Source organism: Paramormyrops kingsleyae, chromosome 1, assembly GCF_048594095.1.
Source record: "Paramormyrops kingsleyae isolate MSU_618 chromosome 1, PKINGS_0.4, whole genome shotgun sequence".
NCBI lineage: Eukaryota > Metazoa > Chordata > Actinopteri > Osteoglossiformes > Mormyridae > Paramormyrops > Paramormyrops kingsleyae.
Window position 1 is genome coordinate 70,797,741 of NC_132797.1, and position 25,342 is coordinate 70,823,082.

Here is a 25,342-nt window from a genome sequence, read left to right on the forward strand (position 1 = left end):
GGGGCTGAGGCCAGGAGAAATGAAGTTCTCAGGCAAAGCCAAGTACTGACAGTGACAAACAACTCAAATGAGCTTTCTCCAAAAGCTGCCTTATGTGTAAGCAGGGATTGTTAGTGAAAACCACACAGGATGTGGGATTTAAGGATGAGACGATGCAATGTCCTCTTTGTCTTTCTGCTGTGTTTTTGGAAGGTCATATTGCCATTTGTGCTTCATTAATATTTTCTTCTTTAGATCAAGTTATGTGCTTTATACTTTGAAACAATGTGGCTTTGAATGTGCTGTACCTGTTACAATATTTTTGCTGTCAGGAAGCTATTTTCCCCAGGATGCTCATTTAAAAACAGGTGTTGCTCATTACAAGAGTATCTAGGAATCAATTTCATACTTGTTTATATGACTTAAGTGAAGAACACAGCAAGAAATACATTTGCAATGAGTTTAATATGGATTTTGTTCTTAAAATAATAAAGCCATCATAAAAAAAGCTTATTTAAAAATAAAACAATGAGAATAGCACACAACAACGTCCTCATGGTGACTCCACAGTCTGGTTAGTGTGCAAAAGACACTGACACAGTCTGAACTTCTGCTCCATGTGTTTCATGGCCATGCTAACAATAATCTCCAGCCGCCTGCACTGTGTTGGAAATGTGTCTACTGGCGGTTTTTTGGCAGCTTTATGGTTTTGTCTGGTCATCGCTCTCCGAGGAACGCAGGGGTTATAGCCTGCACATCTAACTCCCTGCTTGGGTGGGAACAGCTCGCAGGGCAAAACAAAGAGTATGACTACCGCCCAGCTGAGGCCAACAGCAAAATCCTGGGTTCTCACGGTATACATGTGACGCAGAATCAAAAGGCGTAACGTTACCAGGTGACACTTCCTGTTAGGCCATCCAAATCCACGAAGGCTTTGATGGGCCTTCATTTGACGGTTCTCCCATCTATCTCATCCCGCTCAGGGCTCTGTCAGGGAAAACAGGCAAACCGAGTGTCATGAATAACAGTCAAGCCTGTTGATTTATCGAAAGTGAAAGTGGTTAGAGAAACTGCATGGAACCGTACATAAGCAAAATAACAAATGTGGCTTTTTAATGAGTCCATTCAGATTGTGCCTTAAATCATGTTACAGTAACTCACTTAAATCAGTGATACTTTGGAGGTTTGGATAAATTACAGCCAAAGCCAAGTTCTTCTGAGGAATGTCCATGGAAAGCCCCCCCCACCCCCACAACATTGTTGCTGCACTTGCCAATATCTAAATTGTTGTATGAAATAGGCTTTTACCTGCTTTGTTATGTAATTTTTGTCCTTTCCAAAACAAAACAGGGAGAGGCTGCACGCTGACAATGGCTGGGTGGTAATGACTCATGGACTGAGAGATTGCGGAAGCGTATCGCACTGACATGATATCCGAATAGCCAGTTCACGCTGGCTATGCCCTTAAACTACAACATCATCATAAAGGACTTCAAAGTGTCAGCTTCCTGAGTCTAAAGTTTTAAATTACACTTGCTTGCAAACCTTGTTTTGGTCGTGGCTATCCAGATTTCCTGACATTATTTTTGATCTTTTCTCTTTATTCAGCAAAAACCCATACAAGTAACTTACCTGCCAAATACACAGTTTTCCACACTTTCTTCTTCTTTGACATTTGGGGCAAAACTAATATCTACTGCACATCTATACATAAATAGATAAATGTTTATTTACCTTTACTGATTTGTTTGTTTGTTGACTGGGTGTTGGTTTTTCTGTGAACCCATGTGTTCTCCCATAACAGGAGACACAAAGTTAACATTATGTCTGTGTGTGTGTGTGTGTGTGTGCGCGCGCGCGGGCGGGCGCGCGTGCGCGGGCGCGCGTGCGCAGGCCAACTGTCAGATGTAAGGGACAGTCGGATTAAAAGCACATCACCATTAATGTTCACTTTTTTGAATGCTTGGTTGGCAGTCCTGCTCAACTCAATTGAACATGCATAAACTTTTATTCCATGACAAAAAATGGCTTTCCAGTCTCTCCGGTCTTTCCATGTAATTCTTGGCAGTGCCATTTCTCAAATTAAGAACTGCATCGTATCATTATTTTATGACAACTTGTTGGCAAAATGTCAGACAGTATTAGCCCAAGTATCAGAACGCGTGTTTCAGTAAACATACTGCTACTGCGTTTTCGAGTTCATTGAGAATGAATAAATCGTTCCGTTCAGTTCCGTTCATTTTTATAGTGCGCTTCACGTGTGAGCCAGTTTGTAATACGCGCACTTCTCAATTTTAAGAATCAAGTTTAGACTATGTAACTGTCGCGATGATTAGTCGGTCATAACCTTGGCTTTCATCGTTACCTGAAGAATTAAAGGTATGGACAATATTGAATACAGTGATATTTGTTTATCTTGGTCGGACAGTGTATGACACATTTTTATCAGGCAGCTGAACCTGTATTGTTGTATGTCATGCTGTAAAAGAAAACAGTCGCGATTGTTATAATCTGATTGGCTCTCTCTCCGAAGTAAGCTAACTACACTGCCCACCCTCTGTTTATATGAATGCCCTGCCGTCTCTTCCTTCCATTGAGAAGAAAATAGAATCGCGGGCTCATGGCTTCTAATGATTACCGCGGTTACGCTCAGGATCCTTCCGAAATGGAACACGGTCAGGCTCGTTTACATCCCATTCAGAGCGCGAGAGCGACCTGCAGACCGCTCGTTCTGGGAACGCTGGTTGTTATGGGAGTGCTTCAGGTTGCATCGAGTGTCGCGATTTTGTTACACCTAACAGGTTACCTACATGAGGTGAGAAATCTTCTTTTTTCGACTTCTTTCCGGTTTGTGTCCGGGTCTAGGTTTGAATCGTGAATTCGAGATTTTTTTTTTTATTAAAATCCGAGGGCATTGCATATACTTGGAATCGATCGTTATATCGAGCTGTAATTTTAGTAAGGTTATGTTCAGTTTGAAATTTAAGAAAGACGTGTAATAAATCCGTGTCAGTCCGTGTTTCCTAAGAATTTAACGAAAAATGGATTTTGTATTTTCATTCAGAAATTCTCCGGTGATGTAAATTATGGTTTGAATGAACGCATTTATGATGGCAACATCCGCGATTACTAACAATTTCATTATCCTTTTCTTCGTCAAACGGTCGCTGCAGAACAAAGCTGTAACATATTAACAGGCGTGACTGCTAAACTATTGTAATAATGATTTATTAATAGCCGATGTCATTTCGTGCATTGCAGTTGCACCATGTGCTTAATGTGCGGTTGCTATTAATGTGTTAAAAACAATCACTGCTGTATGGTGCAGTCTGTTATTAACTTGCAGTGGTTTCAGTTTACTTTACCTTCAAAATGAAGTAAACTGAAATGCAAACATTTTCGGACTTGGTACGTGAAGTTTATTGACCTCGAGATTAAAGGCTGATTTGGTCCGGTGTCCTGCACAGCTGTTCACTGTCTTAGAGCATAGTAATATTTACATGGTGATATTTACAGTGTTCAGGTTCAGTGGAATGTGTTTACAGCTCTGAGCGGCCTCGCTTTCGAGCGCCTTTTATTTGCTGTCGGTAACATTAAGCGGAACTGCCCCCCCTTTCCCCTCGCAACTAAGTAACAGCTTGAGCGAGGATCACATATAACAATCTCACCTTCTTTTAAACAATTTCCCCCTGTCTGCTTCGTGCAGTTACTTTAACCAAAAGTGTGCGCTTCTAAACACCGGTACGGGGGAAGACTTAACGTTGTGCCGTGTGATTAAAATGTGGGCTGGCGGCCAAGAAACGCGGACGCGGGAAAAGGGATCATTCTCAGCTGGGATTGTCTTCGGAGAAAACCCAAGGAAAAATAAGATGAATACCCGACGGAAGCTACACCTTTTATTAAAGCCATTATGACAGAACTTTTGTAATTAGTGATTTATTAATTATTAAAAAGTTAATAATAAATGCACTAAAAAGAGCATTTTGTTGCTGGTTTACATAACAGACAGCTTTGTCCAAAGTTTAACACGGATGTTTAGCAAATCTGGTCAAGTACCCTAGTCCATAACACAAGCATTTAAACTTGCAACCTTTTGTTTATCAGTGCAGTTCTCCCTGGTATGAGACCACCAGCGCTTTGCTGCTCAGCACGTCATGTGGCCGCTGATTCTCAACCACTAATTGAAGAGTGCGATGCCGATTGTTGTTGCCGAATTGAACCAGCCAAAATGAACTTTCTCATTAGTAATCTCCGCTAAAATCTGTGTCCAAATTATCCCACAAGCAACATTTGGCACCTTGAACCATTTTGGTTGAAATTCAGCAACAAAGTCATGGAGCCTTGTTTAAAGTTTCGAGTCCTGTGGCCTGTACTACGAAGCGGGGTTACTGTCTTATCGGGGTAACTTGTTGGATTTAAGGTAGTCTGGGCAAAATGTAAGTGAGCGAATATGAAGTCCATTTAAACTGTGGTACCTTAAATCCGACAAGTTACCCCGATAAGCCAGTAACCCCGCTTCGTAGTACAGGCCACTGGTTACACATATGTTATTAGGGGTGGTGCATTATTAAGCTTGCGGTGTTCATGGTGTCTTTCTAGGTGGATTTCTCTTCAGATTATTCTGTCACGGAGATGCCAGATGAGGTGAGTGATTTGTCTCACACTTGATATGAATAATGAATTATTAATTGTTCTTCCTATATAATGTTTTTATACATGTTGTAGTTGTAAATTAGTTTTGACACCCAATAAACAAAAATAAATAAAAGCAAACAATTGCAAACAAGTTTCTAAATGCATTGTTTTATAGTCAAGAAAACAATCAATATGCAAATCAATATTTTTTTGGATCGTTTTTTCACAACCCTACGCCCCATATTTCGTGGGTCATAAAAAAATAGTCTTAATAATGGAACTGTTTATAGTGGATTCCATTACACTGAAGAATAATGTATGGAAATATGGAACTATAAAAACTGGTATTATATTAGCCATGAAGTTTGGTTGTTAAGGGCAGTGATTAGATTAGATTAGATTAACACAGTAATGTGTAACAATAGGAAAAGAAAAAGCAAATTCTTCTACTACGCGTATCATTCTCTGCCACAGATGTTCCAGAGTATTTTTTTAAACCACTGTGGTAACATGGCAATTACACGTCTCTGCCCAAGAAGGAGTTATAGCCATTATCAATGTAGCCAGTGCAGTATTCAAAGTTTACTCCGCAACCACGTGGTGAGACTGACTAGAGGTACAATTTGTTTAATGAGTCCTCTGTGACTCGTAGAAAATTAATGCCAGTTGGTTTATCAGAACCCAGGATTATCCTGTTTGTGTCCCTGAGCCTGAGTAAGATACCAGAGCCAATAATTCCGTGCTATCAGATTTCTGAATTATTTTAGACTTTGGGGTTGGACCTTCTGGATTTGCAGAAAGTGCCCAAAGCACTGTGTTTGCGGTTTGCCGATTCTGTAATAGACACACAATTATGAATTCATTAGATCATTGGCAATGTCTAGCTCTTCTGAACATGTCGGTGCTTTAAAGCTCAGTTGTGTAACTCCAGTGGGAGCAATTAATGTGCTGAGAAAAAGCAAAAATGTTCATTTAATCGTCTACCATCTAAAAATGAACAAGTCTATAAAGCATCCCACCTATCTTTAAAATAGCATTATTTCTGATGCACTTACTTTTAATGTACTTCATTTTCATAGGTTCTCTGCCCTTTGCAGGTTGTTTTCATATATACCAACAGCACCGTTCACATGTATCAGATGGCTGTCTATTATAATGATACCTTATGAAACTTATAACCTTAAACTGTAAATTAGAAAGACTGACAGGCTAAAAGGCTAAGCTTTTATGTTATTATCTTTAAATGGATACGGTTACTCAGCTTTTGTAGGTCTCTTCCAGTAAGTAGCGTGAGGTGGATACACTCCTGGCCGTGTATCACCCACAGACCCCACTAGGTTGTGGGTTTGCGTCAGGATCTCTCTGTAACCTTGACCAGCCTTGTTGATCTGTGCTAATTTCAGCCCTTCTTGCATTAAACGTGTTTGTGTGGCAAATTGTTTTTGGAAGGCAAACGACTCTAATTCCGGACTACCAACTATGCCCTACTCACTTAAAACACCTGTATTATGAATAAATATAGAAGCCACATAATCGTTGCTTTCGAGATGCAACATGGCAGCTTTTCCCAGACTTTTTACCAGGATCCTGCCAAGCCGACCTGCTCCATCTCTGCGCTGTTTGTCCCACCCTGTGCTACTTCTTTTTAACTGTGGCATAACCCAGCTATCAAAGGTTAGAGAAAAGGTTCTCAGATCTTCCTGCATTAACAGTACAGCTTAGGGTAGTCGGATGAATACTGCTCCGCTCCAGATTACAATATCAATAGACTTAATCATAACAATGTGTTTTTAAATATTATGTTTTGCTGCAGTGTTATACAAAGAGAACACTAAAGCATGTCAGTGATTTGTATTCACAACATACTCTGAGCACTTAAGTCCTATGGTGTTATCAATGGTGCCGTATCTTGAGGAGAAAGGCAAACGATGAAAAAACAAAATTACTGCCACAGGTATTGTTGGAATGCACAGGAGCCCTTTGTGTTTGCTTTCCACCAATAATTGACTGGGATTCAAAATCAGCGTATTAATTATTTGCGATTTGCCGGTCTGGTATGCAGAGTTATTGTAGTACAAGATTCTCTAGTGATTCCTGTTGAATTTTTTGTTCACATTAATTTTTCTTCCAATCCTGAGAAGTGGTAATGGACCGTTAAACGCCATGTTTAGTATTAATATACTAAGAGCAAAATCCATTTTAAGGGCTGAGGTTGGGGAGAGATGTGCAGGGTGCCCAAGACCAAAAAAATATCTGCTCTTTCTCTGTCTAAAGGGAGTACAGGTTGGACCAATCCGTGCTGATGCACTGAAGGATCCGAGGAAAAAAGAGCGGCAGAGATGCTCAAAGCACCAAAGGGAGGCTGTACCCGCGGCCCATCTACCCATCTTGGTCCCCATCAACTACGTCAAGAGTGAGTCAGCTGCGTCTGATGCCTGTTGTCTGGTGCATTGTCCATTCAGGCGCGGTAATAGGATTTCCTTGGAATGGCCTAGAGACAGCTGATGCTTTGTGCCCAGTCCTGCTGTCTTTGCTTTAAGGTTTTAACCCATGATTTAAAGAAGGCTACTCCTGAATTTGGACGGAAATTTAATTTGCAGACCTTTAACTCCACGTGTCTCAAAAAACATTATAATACTATGAGGATTTCAATTGGATTTGATAAATTTAGGTTTGGTGAAGTCTATTCTGTCATGTTTGCAGAGGGAGAAATTCAAGCAACGATGATACTCTGGAAGGAAGCCCAGGGACATCTACATAAAATCAGATACCATGACGGACGCATTTTGATCCAAGAGGTGGGACTTTACGTCGTATACGTTAAAACCTGCTTCCGGTACTATGAGGAGCTTACTAAGCCAGAATTTCTGCAAGATGGCAACACGCAGCTCATCCAGTACGTGTACCACGAGAAGCACACACAAAGCACAATCAAACCCATGGTCATTATGAAGAGTGGCAGCACCAAGCGCTGGAAGAACGGGGTCTACAACATGTACTGTGAGCAACAGAGCGGGATCTTTACATTGAAGGAGGGGGATGGCCTGTTTGTCAATGTGTCCAACTCATGGCTGTTGGACCCAGATCCAGAGGGGAGTTACTTTGGTGCTTTTAAGATAAGTAACTGAACGCATGCACCTTGCTACTGAAAATGGTTGTGCATGCGGTCCAACCTATGAACATTTTGATCAAGAACCACTGAAAACATATTTGCAAGTTTTGAGCTTTTGTATGTGTCAAGAACGATTCTAAGAATGTGCAGAATTTCAAAATTCAACAACATTCTTATAGTAGAATTCAGTGCAACGCTTCCTATTCATCATTGTCTATTCAGAGTAAAACTAAAAAAAAAACATACTAAATTTGAAATTAGCGACTAGAGAATAGCCTTTTTCAAAATTTTCAAAATTGATACTTATTGTGATTGTTATCGTAATGTAGCCTGACAGTTACATGTCTCTTCATTTTCTAAAATATTGCTTTGCAATGTATGTGTGAGCTCTTTTGAAACTCCTAATGTGTTTTCTATCCTTAATTTTATATATTTTATTTAGCTTTTGTACAAAATTTTTACAGTTGTTGTTGCTGATTTTTTTTTACAACTTAAACAGTCATGCATAATTTAAAATGCCTTTATTGGTACTGAATACTGGGCACTGCATCTGAATGTAAACATTCACTGTCTGACCTTTGGTGTGTCAATAATAATGCCACAGTGGTCAGTTTAATTTGCTGAATTAATGTATTATATGTAAAATATCAAGTATTTTCTCTATGATTTTTGATACAGATTGAAAAGGCTGTGTAACACCAAAACTATAACTGTGAGTAATCTGTTACAGATTCAGAAAAGCACACAAGCCTGAAATCCCTCTACTCTGGCAGCGTATGTTTTGAAAGTAGTGGCGACATTCGCCAGTTTGTGGCGTTAAAGTCGCTAAAGATACAGGCATGTGACTTTTCTGTGTCGTGTCCCATGGATGCAATAAGGGAGGATTCTGCTAAGTTTATAAGGCTATTGCTGGTCCTACGGGGTAATGTGGTTGAGAGTAACTGAGGGGATAAGGGGCACATATATTTTCTATAATTATTTTGTAATAAAGCATGTATTATGTAGATTGAGATGTTAAGAAAATGCAGTATTGTGGCTCCTAAGGATGAGAATGGCTAAAGTCATACTCAGGTTGTGGAGGTCCAAGGCTCACGTATCTGTGTGTTTTTAAATTTCTGTTTGTTAAATCTTAAACGGTACTCCCATGCTTAATAAATTACAAAGCAAGGTATGCGTATATCGTTTGTAGGTCATTCATTAAGGTTTGTGTGAATACAAATGCTTTTGTCACAAGTGACTTAACAGTCAGTGTGGTGTGATGCATTTGGTGCCTAAGATTAGATGGCATGCATAAACATTAATCTATGATTTCCAGTAAATAAAAAAAAAATATGTATAAGAACAATGCTACAGCTGTCGATAGCTAAAAATACCACAGCTGATGTTTAGACCAGTTTGGCCACAAAAGTGGTGAGTCTGAAACAAAGACTTACATACGCTGTGGCCTCCAGGAAGCGATTTTGACATCTGTGAGGTGCAGTGTAGGGCTGCCTTCCTCACTGAGGCCTGGGCTCCGCACCTTTGGTCACTTCATACGCTGCGGCTTCAGTGAGCCGTGGTCTGCAGTCCCCAGCGTTATGTGCATGGCTCTAAATGGGTTGTGGAAATAAATAGGTTTTGGACGAAAAGCAAAATACACAGACAATTAAAAAAAAAAAAAAAAACATGAACTAAAGATAGCTGGACTGTCTGCCTGTCATTTTGAGAACTGAAAATCTTAAGCAAGATTGTGGTGAGACCAAATTGACTTTGGTACATCATTTATAAATTAAAAACAACAATCTTTTTTGTGTTCCCCTCAAAGGAGGGCGTAGAGGAAATGCACTTAATTGTATTTATTTATTTGGTTATGGACAACAGTAATAATTCACTGACAGTTCACTCTAGAATGTTCTGTCTATTGAAAAATGAATGTACCTGTGTTTGCATTCATTTGTTTTGTAGCTTTAGGAATATTGACAGCACTTAAGAGTAGCTTTGTTGTAGTTAGCTTTTAATCAAAGGTGCTTTTCTCTTACATGAAACAGGATGGTTTCTCTGAAAACTAACTCCTGAATTCTTTTGGTTTTTTTTTCCAAATAGACAATTCTGTGTGCAAATGCCTGAGACGCCAAAGCATAAAATAGTTGTTATGTAAAATAGCTCAATAAAATGTGTTTTATAATATTTGTTATTTATATCTCTTAAAGTAACAAAATAAATACTTTTCTAAATATTTGTGGCTGTTGTTTTTTTCTACCTTTTTTAAGCATATATGGTTTACATATGACACGTGTGTGTGTGTCTGTGTCATGCTTTGGAAAGGAGCAACTTGGGAACAGGTGTGAGGCAAACAAAATACAAAATGGGACTTTATTGGGGTTATACAACAGGAACTGTGAAACAAAGCAAGACCACAAGGGGTCAAAACAGGAAGGCTAGCAAAAGGTAAGGCACAGGCAACAGGAGGAATGATGCCAATGACAGGACTGGGAAGTACTTTTACACATGAGTGATGAGGGAGCTAACGAGAGGCAGCTGGAGTGATTAACATGAGGGCAGGAATGAGAGGCAAGATAAATGAGTGATGCGCGTGGTTTTTAGGGCCATGCTAGGGAGGAAACAGAAGGGTCAGTTGGACATGGCAGCTATATATATATATATAGCAGTGTTGGATTAAACCAGGATTTAAAATGCAGATTTAAAAAAAATATAGAGAGGTCTCTTAGCCAGAATTTTAAGAAATTGAACTTTATTTATAAAGTTCAGAATGAATCACCAACAAAAGGACACACCCAAAGCTAAGTCTTCTGCCCACTGGCCTTGTCCTCTTCAACAACTTGGCGTCCAAGTACACTGTGATCATGGGATTGGGGCCTCTGACTACAAGTTGTGCAGATGACGTATCTGGGCTGTACTTGTGCCAAATTTAAAGGGAATCACCATAGACAGCATCATAGTTCGAAGAAGGGTCAGACAAGCAACAAACAGAATCCAGGATGCTAAGCTAGACAGTCCATTCCAAATAGATCCAGGAAACTGAGACCACAAACAAATCAAAAGCCAGACCAAGAGACCACCATAACAAGACCCAATAGGTGAAAATGATCAAACCCAAGACTGAGTAAGGAAGCACTGACCACAAATGATCTAAAATAGATTAATAAATTGCCAGATTAACTAGCTGTGAGTGATTGCTGAGGTAAACCATCTGAAGTTGGCAAGTGGTAAGCAGTGAAGCGGGATTTGGACTGGATGTGACAAAATAATTGCAGTTTTATTACATTTCTTAAATCGGCATACGTTTATTATAAACTTCATTCCAATTGGATAAAGAAAACATTTCTGTAATATAAAGATAATAAAAGAAAACATAAATCAATAAACACACAGCTGCTAGTGAATTCATATTCCCATACTCCTGCAAACTCTGAATTGTACCTTACAAATCCTGTTCTGTTTAGCAGACTAATATAACAAAAATGTACGGAAACCCAAACATGATCAGATTAGATACGGACGTCTTCTCACAGTAAGACTAAGATTGTGAATTAAACATAATTGATTTTTTCTGCTTCATAATAGAGGCGTAAATATGTTTTGCTATTCAATTTTGACTGACTTGAGCTGGACTTGACCAGACAGCCACAGTCACATAACGCAGCCACCCACAAATGGCTGTGATGATTACTTCTAACTCAGTCCAGATACATACAGTAGACTTCTGAGTCTCTTGGAAACTGCATGGAAGCAGACTGAACCATGAGATAATTTATTAAAGACTTTCAAGGTGTAGACGATGCCCTTTAGCAGACAATGATTCAATGGCAGCTACATGAAAGTGAATTTTTATGAGAACCAATTACTAGAGTGACACTAACCTCTAATGTATTTTCCCTCTTGTGTGTAGCATTTTCTTCAAGTAGAGTGCTCTGGTTTGTGGCGGGGAAAGAGATGGATCCACATGGAGTTAATTTCTTGTTTAATATCAAAATTGTTTCAGACAAAGTGATAAAATCCAGAAACAATTTTCCAGAGGAAAGAATTTTCAAATGTGTGGCCAAAAATATGCAACAGGACATAGGTTTAAAACACAGTATCTACACTTTTAAGTTCATTTGACAGATATAAACATACATAAACATAAAACCTTAAATGCTGTAGCAATTGTATGGGAACTTTACAAAGTTGCAAAGTAAAATCTATTTTGTTTACTTTTAGTATTATGTATTTTTTGGCAAAAGAATTTATTGCACAATTTACTTTGTTAGAAAGGCAAGATTTTTCAAAATCTGAAACCGTGAGAGGCCGTGTCAGTGTCATATTGTCTGTGCATCCCCTGTAAGGTATGGTGAGTGGATATATGAAGAGAGTTTTTGGCTTAGGTTGTAGAGCTTGTTGAAACATTTTATTGCTCACAAATGTGAAAATAACACGTGCTCCAACAATGAGATGCTATTACCTGAAAGGAAGTTTTACAATGGTGAACAGTCTAGAACAAATGCTGTTGTTATCATTGGCAAAGCTGTTAAACTTTAGTGTGAACGTTCAACTTTGTGTAGCTTTTTATAATGGATATTTTTCATCTTTCTTGTACCATTTAAATAATCCATCAGTAATCACCCATCCATTTTTCACTTAGTAACTGATTATGTAGCAATAAACGACCTTTCAAAGCGCAATAATTTTGAGGCAGAAAAAAAAAATGCAACTAAGCAAGTATAGAAAGCTCTTTAAGATACGATTCATTTCTGATGGTCGGGAAATTCATGGTTTAGTAACAACAATATGAATTGTGTGTGCAGGAAATACTGTAATACAAAAATCACATAATATAAAAATCAAATAATAAAGTAAACATTTACATTACACGCATTGTAGGAAGCAATGAGGCTTTACCCAGCACATTTTGCTACATCCACATGGATCATTTAAGGATAACATCAGGACATAAGGTTGCTTTATGCTTCTCTATTTCTCAAGGTGAAGGATTCTGCTTTGGGTCTTCCAAGCTGTTACTGTTCATCTTGGCAATACGTCACAAACCCTAGATCTGAAGGTGGCTCCACATTTGAACGGCCTGCTTATGTAAACTTAAAGTATTTTCTGCTTAAGTGGTCGCAATCAACCCCTTGTCATTATTGTGAGTTTTCGAGGCCCTCTTTGAGTGCAGATTCACCTATCAGTCTCCCGGTAATTTTTCCAGGCTGCAGTTGTTTTGGGAGCCTGACGCCAATCCCAGGCACATTATCCTCAGTATTTAAATCCACAATGAAGAGTTGTTTCTTCAGCCTAGTCCACCAAGTATTTTTATAATTAACATAAGCTGCCTTTTATTAGGGCATGGCATTGCGGTTTAGTGCGTCGCACTACCGCACCCTCCGAAGTCTTGTGTTTGAATTCCACCCCCGCTGTATGTGTGTGGGTTTGCGCAAATGTCGTCCAGGAATCCTTTGGGTATTATAGTTTCCTTCTGCTGTCCAAAGAAATGCAGTTAGAATAAAATGAGTCTAATACGAGAATGCGGGCGTGCGGGCTAGCGTGTGTCCTGTGATGGACGGGCACCCCCCACCTTGTCCCCTATGCTGTCTGGGACAGGCTGCAGGCCCCCCCAGTGACCCTGAACTCGATAAGCAGTTGGCAGCACATTTCAGTCACATGAGTACAATCCGTTGTCAGAACACGGCCTACTGCATATTTATAAAATGATTGGTTGGAACACAAAGAAAGAACTTTGCTGGAAGATTAATGTTTCAAGCCAGAACTATTGTAACTCTCAATATAATGTTTTAAATAAAGACTTAAAATATATATTCTGTGGATGCGCAGTCGATGCTGTGGACCTGTCATTACACAAAAATTGACAATCACATATTTTTATATTTATTGTGCAGCAAGCTACCAGTAACTCAGACATTGGCTTCTAAGAAGTATATGTAATAGTATTCTAACATATTAAATTGCAGTTTTTAAATGAAGAAATTATTTAAAAGAATGAATGGCCTATTATTTCTCAACTGAGGGCATTTAACTTAGCTGAGATCCAACACATGGGTAAACTCTGTTCGCCTTATTTTGTGATATCATGTGGTTTGCAGGGAAAGTGTCCAGGAGCGTTGTTTTCCACATTATATGGCTTAGCTATTTTCACGCTCACCCATTCTTATACTGACCGACATTTGCTGACTATTTTTACAAGGTGGCAAATTTAACTGTAATTGCTCACAGTTCAGTCATGTCGACAAGATTGCCAACGTTGAAAATAAATGTCAGTAACAAGTATTTGTTAGGAAATCATACAGTTTTATTGTTGAAGTTGAGTTGGTTGTGGTAGAAGCTCCTTTTGTACCACATAGCTGTAGTCAGCCTCAGTAAACTGGTATAGGGCTGTAGTATTATATAAGGGGAGAAAATGGAATATGGGATCTTATGCTCCTAAAACAGTCAATGACCTCATGTCTCCCTTGAAGTGGAGCAGTGTTTTTAAAAAAGCATTCAAGAGACAAGACCCTCTTGTCAGGCTAGAACAATCGCTGCATAATGCAAATGGCCCCTGTCAGCTTGTGTTCGCACAGGTCCTCCTGGTAAGGGCTGCTGTGGTTCCTTTCCTTCCAAGGCCACGGAGTCCAGCTCATGCTGGGGGATTCCAAGATGTTCAAAAGCCATTCGGGAGATACGACCCCGCCAGAAGTTCCTGGGTCTGTGCTGGGGCCTCCACATCTGGAATCGCTCTTTCGGAAGCCTGCTACGTGGAACCCTTATATTCCGGCCAGAACACCACGGCTGATTCTCCATCCCAAGGAGCAGTGGTTCTGTCTCTCTGGATCCTTTGCCCAGTCATGAATAGTGACCCCAGAAACCTTGCAGAGAAACTCAATTTTGACCACTTATACTCATGACCTTGTCCCTTTGGTCTTCATAACCATAGGCAAAGATAGGGAGTTAGACTGACTAAAAACCTGCAAGCCTTTAAACTCCCAATTAACCACCACAGACCTGCCATTGCCTGACAAACTATCGCTACCAAACCCCACCCGTCAACTCCTCATTCTACATACCCGTCCTCAAAAACAAGATCTCAAGGTACTTGAACTTGCTCACTAAAGGGCAGAGCCACCTCCATCACCCGGGCAATCTACGCCTTTCTCCGATTTAGAGGTGATGGTTCTCATCTCTACCCCTTCACCCCTAACACTGAACCATTCTGGTTCTTCCTGGAGCTCCCAGTCAATTGAGTCCAAAACCACAGCATGTTTCGCAAATAGCACGATGTTGCTTCTTGTTGTCTATGCAGGTGGTCATCAAGTTAGGGTTGGACCTTAATATCCTGTCCATGAAATGTGTGTCTATCATAAATCATGGAATAGGGTCACCGCAACCCACCCATGGAGTCAGACTTGGGTATGGTGTTCACTGGTGGGTGTATCATCATGGGCACCTTAATGGGCCAGCGGAGAGGGGGGGGGAGAGTTAGAAAGATTCCATGGGCTCCTTAAAGGATTGGAACATAAGTGGACTGCTCTGGGTTGGGGGGCCAGTATGATATGTTTTCATGGGACCCAAAATCTCTAGCAGCACACCTATGCATAATAACCGGGTTACCCACGTAATCCGGAAGGGCTCAACCCAAAATGGATATACAGAGCTATGTCTCAGGCTCACCATCCAGAAGATGAAAGGTGCGGTCATTTATTTGGCAAGCATGAATAGGAAAGCTTAGAGAAAATTCCTGTTTAGAGAAAATCCCATACCAGCATACCAGAACAATATACCAGAGTGTTACTCAGTCCATGCAGGCTGTGCATCACCACAAACACATGTGTTCCATACACCTCACTTGAACAATTCATAGAACCGTGCTGCTCTGGAATTGAATGACTTGCATTGGGTGTGGATATTTTGCAACTAAGTATGCCACTAATCAAATATAGAATTTCTGCAATTTATTTTTATGATAATAGCTTTTGACAGCGTATAATCTGAGAATATGGGTTTAGATCAGGAAACAGCCGGTAATGTCAGTGCACATAAGGGTCAGGTAAGGAGAAACTATAGGCAACTGGAAATTCTTGCCAAGAGAAAAAATGGGGCCTAATATTAATACCAACTAAAGCTGCAGAAACACAGATAGGCAGAACTGTAATTTGACCTCTTAGATCAGAACTGACTTGTATAACTCTTATATAGTTTTGTCATAAAAATACTTTGTGACCAAAAAGCTGTATTGTACTTGGTGTATCGCTATATGTCTGATCAGCACGTTGCCATCTTCAACTATGACTTCACGACTTGCTATTGCATCCTTAGTGAAGTTTATCAGAGGATAAACCAGGTATTAAGGCGTACGCTTGACGTCAATGTGAATGACCATTCCATAGCATCCTGTCCTCTCTGTCTGACCTCATATTAAGCCATAGTTTCCTGGAACTTCAGCACCACGGACAGCGTTACACAGATTGTGGGAACCCATCATGGGTGATGACTGGACAATAAACGGATGACGCATCCCCTGATCTCTTTGTTGCTGTCTTAATTGTTACTCAATTTTCGGTTTCTGGTAAACCAGGTCCTTGTCAGGATGCTGTGCTCATAAACAAACCCTGACTAGATTTTTCAGATCCAGGGAAGTGGGTGGGATAACCAAAGAGCTACATACAGAATACAGTTCTGTAGATGTTGAACTCAGTAGTGATCCAACTGTTGCCTCCTAAGGAAGGTGCTTACTCATCACAGAAGGCACATGCCTCAGTGAAATATCCGCAATTTTAAATGGATTAAACTTTAAGCTGAGTAACACGCTGTAGAGAAAACGTCTGCTAAGCCACACGGTAGTAATAATAATAAGGATTCACCACCTCATTAAAAAGTCTCAGTGAGCTTTAGTAGCGTGAAAGCATGCCGAACTGCTGTGTCACCACGGCTCATATTCGTGCTGTAATATTCCACAAAATGCAATTTCCTTTCCTTGAGTAAAATAGAAATCTGGATGAAAAGGTATGCTCTGGATGTGTTCTTTGTGTTGTGCCGTTTCCTCTGGGTGCTCTGGTTTCTTCATGCAGTCCAAATACATGCAGTTAGATGAAATATGATCTGTAAATTGCCTATAGTCAGAATGTGTCTGTATGTGCCCTTCAATGAACTGGCATCCCCACCAGGGCTTACTGCTGCCTTGTGCTCTACTGCAGCGTTTCCCAGTCGGGTCCTCGGGGACCCGCAGTCGGTCTGTGTTTTTGCTCCATCCCAGCTGCCAGTAGGCGAGCCAGAACACAGACTGTCTGTGGGTCCCCAAGAACCTGATTGGCTGTAGGCAGCTCCCTCGCTGTGATACGCTACCAAATGGCAGGAAAATGTGTGGACGGATGAATATCGTTATACACTGTCTCATTTGAACAAAAGTTATCTGATAACTGCACGCCTAGTATGTTCAGTTGTTCCTTTACTGTAAATGAAAAATAGGCCTTTGTGAATGATGTTATATACTGGGTATGTACCTGTAAAAGCCTGAGGTGAAGAGCTGGAAGAGCATTGAAATAAGAAAAGCTGGAAATATGAATGTTTCAGTCATGCAAATTGTATGTGTGATCTGTGTGTGTGTGTGTGTCGTCCAGGTATGGGGACCATATGGGAAAACTCTATCTTATAAAAATCTGTGACTGCAATGAAAAAACTAAAAATACAAAAAACTTATTTTTCTAAGGTTGTCATAGTTAGCATTAGCATTTTTCCCATAGAAATGAATGAGCGGTCCCCAAAAAGATATGATTACACGACACTGTGTGTGTGTGTGTGTGTGTGTAAAAGTTTGGAGACACCTACTGTACCCATAGAAAGGTTTATTTGTACTATCCTCTACATTTTAGAATAATTACAAAGACATCAAAACTATTAAATAACATATATGGAATTATGCACTGACCAAAAAAGCATTATATTTATATATATATATATATATATATATATATATATATATATATATATACATATATATATATATATATCCCACCACTGGGCCCTTGAGCAAGGCCCATAACCCCAATTGCTCCAGCGACTGGCTGACTCTATTTTCTCCTCACGAGTTTCATGAGGTGACCTCCTGGGATGCTTTTCCAGCTGTCCTGAAGGAGCTCCCACATATATGCTGAGAACTCATTGGCCACTTTTCCTTCATTCTCTCTCTCAAACTCCCCTAAAATCATTTATACTGTGTTTAGGTCTGGTGGCCAGGACATGTGATGTGACACTCTACAGTATCTCTCTCCTATGTAGGCAGCTTGGCGTGTCTGGTGTGTCTGTGTGCTCCTCATCAGGTTACGTTCCGATGAACCAATCGTAAGTTGAAAATATCACCAAATATGACTATGATATGATATGGCACACTTTGATGTTTAGGACACATAAAGACCTTGGGAAAATTTGGTTAAACGGAAAGAAATGCCAAACAATACTGTGTTAAGCACTGCATGAGATGTTTACGCTCACAATCACTGTAGAGGCTGGAAGCATGTGGATCCTGCCATCCCCCACAATCAGTGAAAAGCATCGTATACGACATCACGCTAGCTGGGGGCACCGTAAAAGGGGAGGAAAGTTAGGATGATTCCAAGGCCCTATGAGTGACAAGGGCCCTAAAAAAAGTTTGAATTAGGATGATTCCAAGGCCCTATGAGTGACAAGGGCCCTAAAAAAAGTTTGAAACATAACTGGATTGGTTTAGATTGGGGCTCCAGTGTACAGTATGCTTTCATGGGGCCAGAAATCTCTAGCAGCAGTTTTCTCACTTGTCCAGGAATAGGTCAAAATTCGAAGTCTGGTGACTATTCTGTGTGCTTTGCAACCACACCATCGTCACACTGAAATATCTTAATTATCTATCTATCTATCTATCTATCTATCTATCTATCTATCTGTCTGTCTGTCTGTCTGTCTGTCTATCTATCTCATTGTTTTTTCTGCTTAAATATATGAAATATATTTACAATTTTTACATGTGCTTTTGCCCACAGAGACTTCAAAGAGTGGGGATAAGATGTTTCCTGGAGCAATGGGTCAATGTTGACATCACTCTGCCATCGACGGTATTTGAACTGATTGTCCTCTGATCATGGCACATTACTGACATCAGAAGAGAGGTAGGCCCGTCTGTCGTTCATTTACATATTAAGTTTCACCTTTAAAAACCTTTTGACACACATGCCTGTTGTGAGGGATACTTGCTACCAGCATACTACTTATTTCCTTCTGGATTGGGTTTCTTCTCATTTGCATTAAAAAATGCAAATACTGTAACAAAATAGTTCCCTAGAAAACGCTTCATGTTTCTTTGCTACAAGCATAGTATTGCTGTTCTTGTGGTGGGATGAAGACGTTGAACAACTTTAGGAAAGACAGGATCAACGCATTAAACTCAATATTAAGTTTTGTTTAGTGATTCTACAAACGTACTTCAGCCACTGCAGTTTAAACAGATTGACAGGTCATATACAGATAGACTAAACAACATTCAGATTCACCTGATAACCTTTACGGGGCCTGTCATGCAGGAGCTAATGATGATGGCGGAGAAGCAGACAGCATTAACAAATCTCAAACTCCACATTAGCCATTTAAGTGTTTCTACCAAAGATGCTGAACTGATTCCTGAAAACAAAGTTACCTTTGGGCTATATTTCTGCATTTCAAAAGGAATATTGCAGAAAAATACCTATTAGTTAACGGTGCACCTACAACGGTGCAAACAAAACTGACAACAGTGCGAATGATTGACAGTGTTTATCCACAAACTTCCATAATTATGATGCATGACAAGGATTAATGCAGTTTTATAGCTCAAAATTGCTAGCGATTTAAGGATTACGTGATTGTGGTATAGTGTTTTTGCGCTCTTAAATTCGTATGATGTACAGCAGGGGTAACTGACTGGTCCATACTCAGTACTTTTGATGAGGGTGGAGATCAGTTCCAAGGAATGAAAACATTCAGGAAACACTTAGCATGTGTTACGCAAGAATCCGTCAGTGTCTATACTACGTTATCCTGAAACCGGGAAGGGAGAGGCTGGCAATGTAGCATAATCTTGCCTTGGTGGGACAGCAAAACGAACGAGACAAACATGTCATATTAGAGACATTGTTACCTTGGCAAAGACAAAGAGGATATATAGGGTTCCTGTTTGGCTCCATTCCTGGTAAATAGAACCTACACTTTGGATTAAAACGACTTTCTTGTGAACATTCAAGAATAAATCATTCGTAAAAGCATGGGTGTCTTCACGTGAAACACCTGACATACAACGTTGTATTTATATATATAACTTAATAAATAATTGTAAGTATCTCTGACAATAGCAAAGAATAAGGAATGGTTTTGCTATTTAAATTTAGCCAAAATTTTGATGAACATATCCTGTGTGATACAGTACATATACACTCACCTAAAGGATTATTAGGAACACCATACTAATACGGGGTTTGACCCCCTTTCGCCTTCAGAACTGCCTTAATTCTACGTTGCATTGATTCAACAAGGTGCTGAAAGCATTCTTTAGTAATGTTGGCCCATATTGATAGGATAGCATCTTGCAGTTGATGGAGATTTGTGGGATGCACATCCAGGGCACGAAGCTCCCGTTCCACCACATCCCAAAGATGCTCTATTGGGTTGAGATCTGGTGACTGTGGGGGCCATTTTAGTACAGTGAACTCATTGTCATGTTCAAGAAACCAATTTGAAATGATTCGAGCTTTGTGACATGGTGCATTATCCTGCTAGAAGTAGCCATCAGAGGATGGGTACATGGTGGTCATAAAGGGATGGACATGGTCAGAAACAATGCTCAGGTAGGCCGTGGCATTTAAACGATGCCCAATTGGCACTAAGGGGCCTAAAGTGTGCCAAGAAAACATCCCCCACACCATTACACCACCACCACCAGCCTGCACAGTGGTAACAAGGCATGATGGATCCATGTTCTCATTCTGTTTATGCCAAATTCTGACTCTACCATTTGAATGTCTCAACAGAAATCGAGACTCATCAGACCAGGCAACATTTTTCCAGTCTTCAACTGTCCAATTTTGGTGAGCTCGTGCAAATTGTAGCCTCTTTTTCCTATTTGTAGTGGAGATAAGTGGTACCCGGTGGGGTCTTCTGCTGTTGTAGCCCATCCGCCTCAAGGTTGTGCGTGTTGTGGCTTCACAAATGCTTTTCTGCATACCTTGGTTGTAATGAGTGGTTATTTCAGTCAAAGTTGCTCTTCTATCAGCTTGAATCAGTCGGCCCATTCTCCTCTGACCTCTAGCATCAACAAGGCATTTTCGCCCACAGGACTGCCGCATACTGGATGTTTTTCCCTTTGCACACCATTCTTTGTAAACCCTAAAAATGGTTGTGCGTGAAAATCCCAGTAACTGAGCAGATTGTGAAATACTCAGACCGGCCCGTCTGGCACCAACAACCATGCCACGCTCAAAATTGCTTAAATCACCTTTCTTTCCCATTCTGACATTCAGTTTGGAGTTCAGGAGATTGTCTTGACCAGGACCACGCCCCTAAATGCATTGAAGCAACTGCCATGTGATTGGTTGATTAGATAATTGCATTAATGAGAAATTGAACAGGTGTTCCTAATAATCCTTTAGGTGAGTGTATTATAAGGTATATCCTTAATGTCTCATACAGAAGTTCTTCATGTGTCACCCTTGACAGACCATTCTGAGTTTGTGCCAGCTGAAGGCTTAAAGAGATTGTTTGCAACACAGAACAAAAGTCCCAGAGTCTCAGACCTCCGAAACTGGCAAAAATACGAGCCACACTCACACGCACACACTCACACACGCATCCACATTCACACAGGCATACATTCACACACGCCTCCACATTCACACACACACACACTCACACACACACGCCTCCACATTCACACACATACACACACTCACACACGCATCTGCATTCACACTCACACACGGCTCCACATTCACACATGCATCCACATTCACAAACACAGGCACACACTCACACACGCCTCCACATTCACACACACACACACACTCACACACGCATCCACATTCACACTCACACACACTCACACAAGCACACACTCACACACGCCTCCACATTCACACACACACACACACTCACACACGCATCCACATTCACACTCACACACACTCACACAAGCACACACTCACACACGCATCCACATTCACAAACACACACACACTCACACACGCATCCACATTCACACTCACACACGCCTCCACATTCACACACACACACACACACACACTCACACACGCATCCACATTCACACTCACACACACTCACACAAGCACACACTCACACACGCATCTACATTCACAAACACAGGCACACACGCATAGGCAGTGTGAGAATCATATGGTCTCCATTTTCTTCTGCTCCCTGGAGTGTGTGGGTAGGAGGGATTTTGATTCAGGAATATGGTGTTTGTTGAATCTTTTTTGAAGTTCTGTTTGTGCCCACTGTCCTCAAATCTCTGTTGTAGAAACAATGGCCAAACATATTGGAATCTGGAGACAACCACATGTTTTCAGTACATATAATCTGACCTTTGTCTGTAATCTGGCTTTTACACACAGTCATTGTAATAGAACACTTCCACTGGTGGAGAATAATTTGCATGACCTGATATTGAACTTTGTTATTTTACAATACACTATTGTGATGCATAAAAGACTCATCCCATCGACACACACATGGTCCTTCCTTGATTGTAATTACATGTGTGCTACTTTTGAATATCATAGAAATTCTATATAAAGTGGCTGAAAAGAAGCATTGCCGGTCACATATCTATATTTATATCTATAGCTGTGACCTTCTCTGGCATTTCTAACTAGAGCACGATTTGTTGCAGGTTTTCTTGCAACGCATCATGTGTGATCGTTATCTACGCCTCTAAACTTGCTTTGGTAGATTAACTAAATAAGGCAGCTTCAGAAAGGCAGCCAGAACTCCAGTACTAACAAAATTCTTAGGTTTAAACTCTACTGAGCAAAGCCAAGCTTAAGGCGTAGCTCATTAAAGGAAAACAAGTAATAAACTGCCAATGACTTCGTAAATAATAATATCCCAGTAACACAGTTTTTGGAAAGACATTCTGGAGACAGTTTACCCTAAAAGCATTATGTCTAGAATGCAACACAATTTTATGGTTTTATGATCAATGTACAATTTTTTTATGACATTTGTAGATCATTTTTTCTCTGGTAGTTGGAGCAGGTGTCTGGTTTTAGATGACTGGTTTAGACTTGATTATTGCCTCGGGTGCAGTCTTACATATTAGCTGAGAAACAAACTTGTGTTACCAGTAATCTGAGTCTGGGATCCAGTGATGCGCTAAATGACCAAGCCCTTGGCTTAGTGTTTAAGATAAAAATCATTCTGCAGGTTTAGCTGCCTTGTAGGTGCAATCAAAACGATAAACTAGCAAATATATTTTTAAATGTATGCATATGCAATAAAGAACACATACGTCACGCTACACACAGCAATGATTTACAATATGATGATGGGTCATTGCACTTGAATTGACGAGTCTTTGAATGGCTTAATAAAATGTAATCCACATAAAATAATTTCTGAATCAGTGTTTGCAGTTGTGGTTTCCAAGTCATTTCACAGTTTGCCATCACTATTGTGCTCACAACAAAAGGCCTGAGATGTATGTTGGCTGTTACAGCAGAGAGCCACAGGACACAGTGTAACCTCCACTGGGTACAGATCTGGACTGTCAAACATCCATCCCCACATGCAAATAATGAGCTTTGAATGAAATGGATAACTGTGAGAGGGTGGGACTAGTTTCTTTTTATTTATTGACAAATGCTACATCTATGTTACTGCAGACTGCATGCAATATTTTTTTAGTTCCTTAAATTTATTCACTTCCCTAAATGTTTTAGGAATCAAATATTTATTGCTCAATACTTTTAATTACAGTGCATCAAAAGTAATCCGACTTCCAATGAAATGAGTCATGCATGCTATATTTAACATTCAAAGTACTGCTTACAGTAATATGCATTAATTATAGTACAGGTTTGCATGGAGCCTTGAGCCATAAACTGGGTTTCACCCTGGACAGGGAACCAGATCCTTGCAAGGCATATGCATGCAATGTGCAATGTAGAAATGCCAGTATACTTAATTGCACATTATTGAACCTCAGAAGGAACTCGAAGGAGTACACAGAGAAATGTCATGCAACTTGGGGGAACTTGTAAACTGTGCACACACACACACACACACACACACACACACACAGGTTTGTAATTATATCTTTGTGGGGACTCTCCATTCATTTCTAAGTGGAAACGGCCGTAACCCCTACCCAGTCCTAACAATAACCATAAGCAACTGAACAAAATATGAGACTTTTGGCATTTTTAGATTTTTGATTGTGTTCAGAGATATTTGTCTCATCTATCTATCTATCTATCTATCTATCTATGTGTGTGTGTGTGTGTGTGTGTGTCTGTGTGTATAAAAACCTCAAGAATATTTAGTAAGTATATAAACAAGGAAAGAGATGGAGTGCCCCGACCCCCAACCGAAACTATATACAGTTGGTTTGGGATGAGCTGGATCAAAGAGTAACAAGGTAGCCAACTTCTGCCCAGAAGTTGTGGCTACATCTGGAAGCTGGTAGGATGAATGCCAATTAAATAGAGCCTGCAGTACAATGTTTGCCACATCTTCAGATCAAAAGGGGGTATTTGGAAGAGTCCAAAATTTGAGAAAATATTGAGATGTTGATCACTTCTCTTGGTCATTACAATATTGGACACTTAATTTCCTTGAAGCCTTTAACTATAAGGTGAATAACACAGCTAAAATGGAGACACGTGCATTTAGACTTTTGACTGGTACTGTACTCTGCACCAATCATTAAAACACCCCTCTGTAATATTGTGTAGTTCTCTCTTGAACCCGGTCATGTTCCTCCAGTTCAATCCATTCTTGAACATTTTTTTGCAGTGTGGCAGGACGCACTATTCTGCTTAAAGAGGCCATCGCCATTGGTGAACACTGTCGCCATAGAGGGGTGCACTTGGTCTGCAACGATGTTAAGGTAGGTGGTACAGTAACATCCGCATGAAATCCAGGACCCGAGGTTTCAAACAACGCCCACATACCAGGCCATCCACATGACACAATGGAAAACGTGACTCATCAGACCAACCTACCTTCTTCCATTGCTCCATGGTCCAGATCTGATGCTCGCATGATCATTGTAGATGCTTTCGGTGGTGGACAGGGGTCAACAAGCTGCGATGCACTTTGTGTTCTGGCCCCTTTCTATCATAACCAGCATGAACTTTTTCAGCAATTAGCCGTACAGCAGCTTTCCTGTGGAATCGGATCAAATGGGCTAGATGCCTCATAGACCTAGGAGGGAATAGCCTTCGCTCGCCGCACACAGTATCTTTCATTATACTTTAAAAGCAGTAATTTATCAATCTTTATCACATCAAGTCAAGTCAAGTGGGCTTTAGTGTCATACCATCTATATACAGGTATACAGTGGCATGAAATAACAATCTCCCCCAAAGACTATGGGGAACAATCGCTCTTCCTAACCACTGCATGTATTAA

The 25,342-nt window shown here is 40.3% G+C and overlaps 1 protein-coding gene and 1 long non-coding RNA gene across 2 annotated transcripts; one reads left to right on the forward strand and one right to left on the reverse strand.

The window, feature by feature from the left end:
* Positions 1-698: 698 nt before the first annotated feature.
* Positions 699-25,062, reverse strand: LOC140577687 (uncharacterized). The gene is made up of 3 exons (XR_011981854.1): positions 24,934-25,062; positions 9,160-9,315; positions 699-966 (listed from the first exon to the last, which is right to left on the reverse strand). It is a non-coding gene; the product is annotated as an uncharacterized lncRNA (long non-coding RNA).
* Positions 2,397-8,903, forward strand: tnfsf11 (TNF superfamily member 11). Its single transcript, XM_023818100.2, has 4 exons — positions 2,397-2,794; positions 4,579-4,623; positions 6,889-7,027; positions 7,318-8,903. The coding sequence occupies exons 1-4, from the start codon at positions 2,600-2,602 to the stop codon at positions 7,740-7,742; spliced, it is 804 nt and encodes a 267-aa protein (XP_023673868.1). The 5' UTR covers positions 2,397-2,599; the 3' UTR covers positions 7,743-8,903.
* Positions 25,063-25,342: the final 280 nt, after the last annotated feature.